At 47.1% G+C, this 5,304-nt stretch overlaps 1 protein-coding gene and 1 long non-coding RNA gene across 3 annotated transcripts in view; one reads left to right on the top strand and one right to left on the bottom strand.

The window, feature by feature from the left end:
- Window positions 1-1,865, top strand: part of LOC117765758 — a 4,422-nt gene extending 2,557 nt beyond the window's left edge. The window contains exon 2 of the long non-coding RNA XR_004614617.1: window positions 1,693-1,865. This is a non-coding gene — a long non-coding RNA (uncharacterized LOC117765758). The remainder of the gene's footprint in view (window positions 1-1,692) is intronic.
- rtbdn (retbindin) overlaps window positions 1-3,176 on the bottom strand; it is an 8,638-nt gene extending 5,462 nt beyond the window's left edge. The window contains exons 1-4 of one of the 2 annotated variants that reach the window (XM_034592223.1): window positions 3,066-3,176; window positions 1,406-1,576; window positions 1,221-1,320; window positions 246-374 (exon numbers count right to left, since the gene is read on the bottom strand). In XM_034592223.1, the coding sequence (XP_034448114.1) occupies window positions 246-374; window positions 1,221-1,320; window positions 1,406-1,565 (389 nt within the window). In that variant the 5' untranslated portion in view covers window positions 1,566-1,576; window positions 3,066-3,176. Of the gene's footprint in view, window positions 1-245; window positions 375-1,220; window positions 1,321-1,405; window positions 1,580-3,065 lie in introns of both variants that reach the window. The other variant, XM_034592224.1, reaches the window with a different exon arrangement.
- Between the last annotated feature and the right edge of the window lie 2,128 nt (window positions 3,177-5,304).

The raw sequence follows: 5,304 nt of genomic DNA, 5'->3' as shown, positions 1-5,304 counted from the left end.
TGTCAGATACCATTACACATATTTGTTGCCTCCTTCATAAGAAACGACTCTGGACTAAGGTTGATGAATGCAACCTTGGGTTTTATCTTTGTCGTGCAGTTTTATGCTGTTTATTGGACCCTCAGTCTCAGTGTGAACAGCAGCGAGCGCTGTTGACACAAAGACTCTGCATCCTTACGGGCGGAGGGGGACACATGTAGTGATTCTGATTTAGGTTTGCTCGGCGGTGTGTTCGACAGCCTCACCAATCACGGCAGAAGCTGTGGCAGAGCGGCACGGCCTGGATGTACGAGCGGCGGTGGGGGTGAGGCCAGCGGGCGGCATCGGGGGAGCAGCGGTAAAAGCAGGACACGCGCTTCAGGAAACCTTCACACCTGAGGGGGGGGGAGAGAGAGGGCGACGGTCAGAGCTGAGGTGAGGATCAGTGACGTTTAAACATCTGTCGACCTGGAGAACAACGAGTCTCAGCCACTGAAGCTACTTAATCCAGCAACAACAGATTATCTGGACACTAGATTTCAGCTGTCAACTCCATCGAGTGTAAATAAAGATGGACGACATGACATCTCCCCAAAAGTGAAGCCAGCTGCAGAACGGGTCATAAACCCCCGCCTCCATGTTAGCAGATGGGACATGGGACACCAAACTAAAAAGTCAAATAAAAGATGGTTTCTGTCCTTTCAGGTAGTTCTTATCACATTTTATTTCTAAGTTTGTTTTTAACTAGTTATTCAATGCTATAAAAACGGGGTGAAACATCCTGATTGACAGCTGAGACTGACTCGTAATTGGTCTAGCCTACATATAGACGGGACCTTGCTACCCCCCCCCCCCCCCCCCCCCCCCATTACTGCAGCTCAGACTCTGTATCCAGGATATCTTCGATCCATCTCTGGATAGTGGGACGAGTTGTCCTTCTTTATATACACTATTTACACATCTAGAATATATATATAACAACGTTAGCAATATTCTATCTATTCTATATATCTTTTCCCGGGGTTCAGTGCTATGCAGGAAGGTTTTTTGCTGAAAGCTGCTGCAGCTAATGACTGTGAGAGCAGTGAGAGTTAAACAAGACCAGAAAGTCGAGGAGAGTAAAGTTGCTAAATACTTTAGTCACAATGAACGACTGTACATTTATGAAATATGTACAAGTATACATTATAGATGCTCGGAGGTGAACATGAAAGAGTCTGGATCCGCAGAGGGAGACTTACTCGGAGCTCAGGGGCCCGCACTTGTCCCAGGGTTCGTTCTCGTTGCCGGCGGAGGGAACGTGGGAGATGTCCTGGATGTTGTCTTCTGTGCAGCAGCTGTCTGTCGGCAGCGAGAACAGGGGAAACCTTTCAACCAGCTCTGACTCAGCACCTTTGTGTGTCGGTGCACGTGCAGCGTCACTCACTGTCAGCGTACAGGGCGCAGTCCCTCAGGTGGGGCTCCGGGCTCGGGGAGGCCTTGTGTTTGCCGTCTTGAAGACACAGCCCCTCGGAGTGGGCGCCGCCAATCAGCACGGCCGCCAGGTACACGCAAACCAATAGCTGAGGGCGAGAGGTGACTTCCATCTCTGCAGAGTCTGGGGAGGAGTTCAGCACATTGGACAGCGGCACACACAATACAGACACACAATACACACACACTACTGCAAACACAATGTTATATAATGTGATGAATAACAATCAGCCCCTATAGACACACACACACACACACACACACACACACACACACACACACACACACACACACACACACACACACACACACACACACACACACACACTCACACACAGACACACAATCTAATGTGATATAATGTGATGAATAACAATCAGCCCCTATAGACACACACACACACAGACACACACCCTCCCGGCCGTTCTCATGCCTCCCGTCATTAGCGGGTTACAGACAGTGAGTCGTCCGGCTCAGCGGCTCATGCTCCCTGCGTGCGGTGACCTCGCAGACGGGGTGAGTCTAATTAGTTGGGACTGAGGCAGCGAGCTGAGATGGACGACATGCGTCGTTGTTTAATCTGACGGGCGACTGTCTGATCTGCCGGACGCGACCGTGTGGCCCTGGGCAGGTGCCAGCGTGGCCGAGGTCTTACACAACAAGCTGAGTGAAAACACGTTGAACAACTTGGACGCATGAGTTCACTCCCACTTTGAAATGTTTATATTAGCAGATTATAAACAACACAAAACAGACACAACTATCGTTTACTGTAATATAATCATGTAGCCTACAAAATGAATGCAAGGCCACTGGGGAAAACTTATTGCAGCTTAATTCTTTTCAACAAAATGAATCTATTGACATGATTTGGGCTGAATATAAAAACATCACCTCCTCCGTGTTAGCAGAGGGGACATGGACCAAACCAAATACATTACTAATGCATGTTAAAGTGTTTATTTATATGATAAGTTTGGTTTTATGATGCTATAAAACTTGTGATTGGTCGAGAGCTTGTTTCAGGCAGAACCTCGATACCGACGCTCCATCGCTGATTCACTTTTTTTTAACTATATTTTACTTTAATAATATTATTCAGACTTTAAAAAGGAATGTGAGGACACTGGTTGGACACCAAAACTTATTGCGGCTTAATTCCTTTCAACAAAATGCTGCACAAAACATATAATTCACAAGATATTAGAAATAAAATGCAACTTAACCAAGGCTACACATGTGAAAAGAGTCAAGATCCAAATGGAATCTGAGTTTTTTTTAGACCTTGAGAAAGTCTTCAGTGTCTTAGTTTGTTGTTCATGGTCCAGTGATATTAAATCAGAATGAAATCATCTCAGTCATTTCCACTGATGACAAAGAAAAAGCAGCTCATCTGTCTTCAAACAGATTAAAAATCTCACAGTTGAACAAATGTTTCCTGTGGAATCTGTCGTCACTGAGTTTACAGACATTTCAAATTAATCTTTATAGATTAATAACATACGCGTCCTCACACAAACCACTTCTGCTGTGAGGATGTCACTCAGAATAATCAGCTGTTTCCTGTCGTCTCTCTGAGCCGATGACGTGTAATCATCAGTGTTTGTATTTACCTGTCACTGCAGAAGAAGATGCTCCGTCCTGATCAGTCTCCTCTTTGGTGAGTGACTGTTTTCCTCTCGGCGTGTTGCTGTGAATCCTCGGTGCTCCAGTCTCCTCCTCTCTCTCTCTCCCTTTCTCTCCCTCCCTCTCTCTCTCTCTCTCTCTCTCTCTCTCTCTCTCTCTCTCTCTCTCTCTCTCTCTCTCCCCCCCCCCCTCTCTCTCTCTGTGTGTGTGTGTGTGATCTCTGCTGCCCGGGGGCCGCTGCTCACTACTTTGTCACCGGTTTATCTGAAGGACATTTCACTCCCCACCACCGGGAAACTCAGCCCTCCCTCTACCCCATGCTGGGAAGTCCTCTCTCTCTCTCTCTCTCCCTCTCCCTCTCTCCCTCCCTCCCTCTTTTGCACACACACACACACACACAGAGAGAGAGAGGCCGGTCTCCCTCCTTGTTAATCTCCCAATGAGATGTTTACCAAATCCTCCTTGGTGACAGCCTTCCCCTTCCACCAGTCCCTTCCACTAATAACACACCGCCGACGGGAAACACAGAGAAAACACGTTGCATACATTTTCAAGGCCTGAACTCCAAGATCTCATGAGGGATGTGCTGCCCTTGATTCGAGAGGCTGGTTCACAGGTGGTGCTGAGTCACACCTGTCCTCCCCCGGCTCTCTCTCTCTCTCTCTCTCTCTCTCTCTCTCACTGAGGTCAGGGCTTTTTGCAGACGACAGGGTCAGAGCAGGATATAGCTGAGATATAATACTGCTGAGGAAACACATCTCTGTGGAACAAACCCCCCCCCCCCCCGGCTGCTGCTCGGTGCACAACCAGAGTTTTATAGACACAGTGTTAATTTGTCACCTGTGTGCAGAGACGACCCGCGGGTCATATGTGCACCGTCTCCATTGATGCTATCAAAAGGTGTAAAACCCTAAAAGCATGTGATCGATTCTTCTCCCTGCGACGGCAGCCGTGAAAGTCTGCTTGAGGATAAATGGACACGTGAGAGTGAGTCAGTGTGTTTTTCCACCATATGTGTGTATTATTGCACACACAAGCTTTTAATCTCACCTCCTCTCGGACCCGGTGCGCCAACCTAATCCCTGACTGGGTGCGTCTCTCTCTCTCTCTCTCTCTCTCTCTCAAGGCGCTTGGCAGCAGAGGAACAGATGGAGAGCGTCTTGTGGCCTAGATACATTTGCCTAAAACCAGGACTGTGAAATTGGTGACGTGCCGTAGACATGATTGGTTCTGGCGGTGGAACCGTGCAGGGACAGGCAAGCACCAGACATACTGGCCATGCATCACATAAACACGCAGGCTGAGTGCGGTTGAAACGGCCCCTCGGTGCAGATCGGTGAGGAAACGAGGGCCACCGGAGGGTTTCATAACCGCAGAGGGTCGTCACCGCAGAGCACTTTATTTCTGGGGGTGAGGGCGGAGGAGCGAGAGGCAGACAAACAGCTCTCCTCCTGGTAATTAGAGGAGGAATAACGATATCCTTTGTTGCCGGAGCTATTCAGGGAACAGAGAGCAGGAGGACAAAGCCGTCCGTCCCCGCTCTCTGTGTACCCTTGTTGTCGTTCTCATTTAACAGGGTTGGGTCACTGCCTGCATTCGGGCCCTACAGCCTGGCCCTCGGCTGGCAAACACTGTCACCCATCCCTGTCGACTCACTAAATGACAAACATTCATTTCCGCCATTTAGAGCTCCTTTGATTTGTGCCACTGACCTATTTCACCGGGATGGCAGAGTCGCTGTTGCGTGAAGTTTGGAAATAATAATAATAATAAACATTTAGAATAAGCATGAAATGATTAAAAGAATAAATGGTTGAAGTGTTCAAAAAGATGATAAAACACTAGAACTCAGCAGATTTCATCAGATCCAGCAATTATTCACTGAGATACTGATGTGGAAAAACACACTATGTTGTAAATTTAAAAAATGTGATAAAGAAATATGCTCTGGATCTGCACTAAAATTAAATGGGTTCTTCTGCGACTCATATCACATCCTTCCATCAAGTTTCGTGGAAATTCCGATCTGTTGTTATTGTTTAATCTTGTTCACAAACAAACAAACAAACTACCAACAAACGGACCGGTGGTGAAAACATAACCTTCTTGGCGGAGGTGATTGAAATAGTTCACTAAGCTGATGTATGTAGATGGTTGAGACAGTTAAAACTGAATTGATTAACAATTTAAATGTTAGATAAAAGTGTTGGTTTAATAGTTGTATAA

The sequence above is a fragment of the Hippoglossus hippoglossus genome, chromosome 8 (assembly GCF_009819705.1).
Source record: "Hippoglossus hippoglossus isolate fHipHip1 chromosome 8, fHipHip1.pri, whole genome shotgun sequence".
NCBI lineage: Eukaryota > Metazoa > Chordata > Actinopteri > Pleuronectiformes > Pleuronectidae > Hippoglossus > Hippoglossus hippoglossus.
This window is presented reverse-complemented; position numbering and strand designations above follow the sequence as displayed.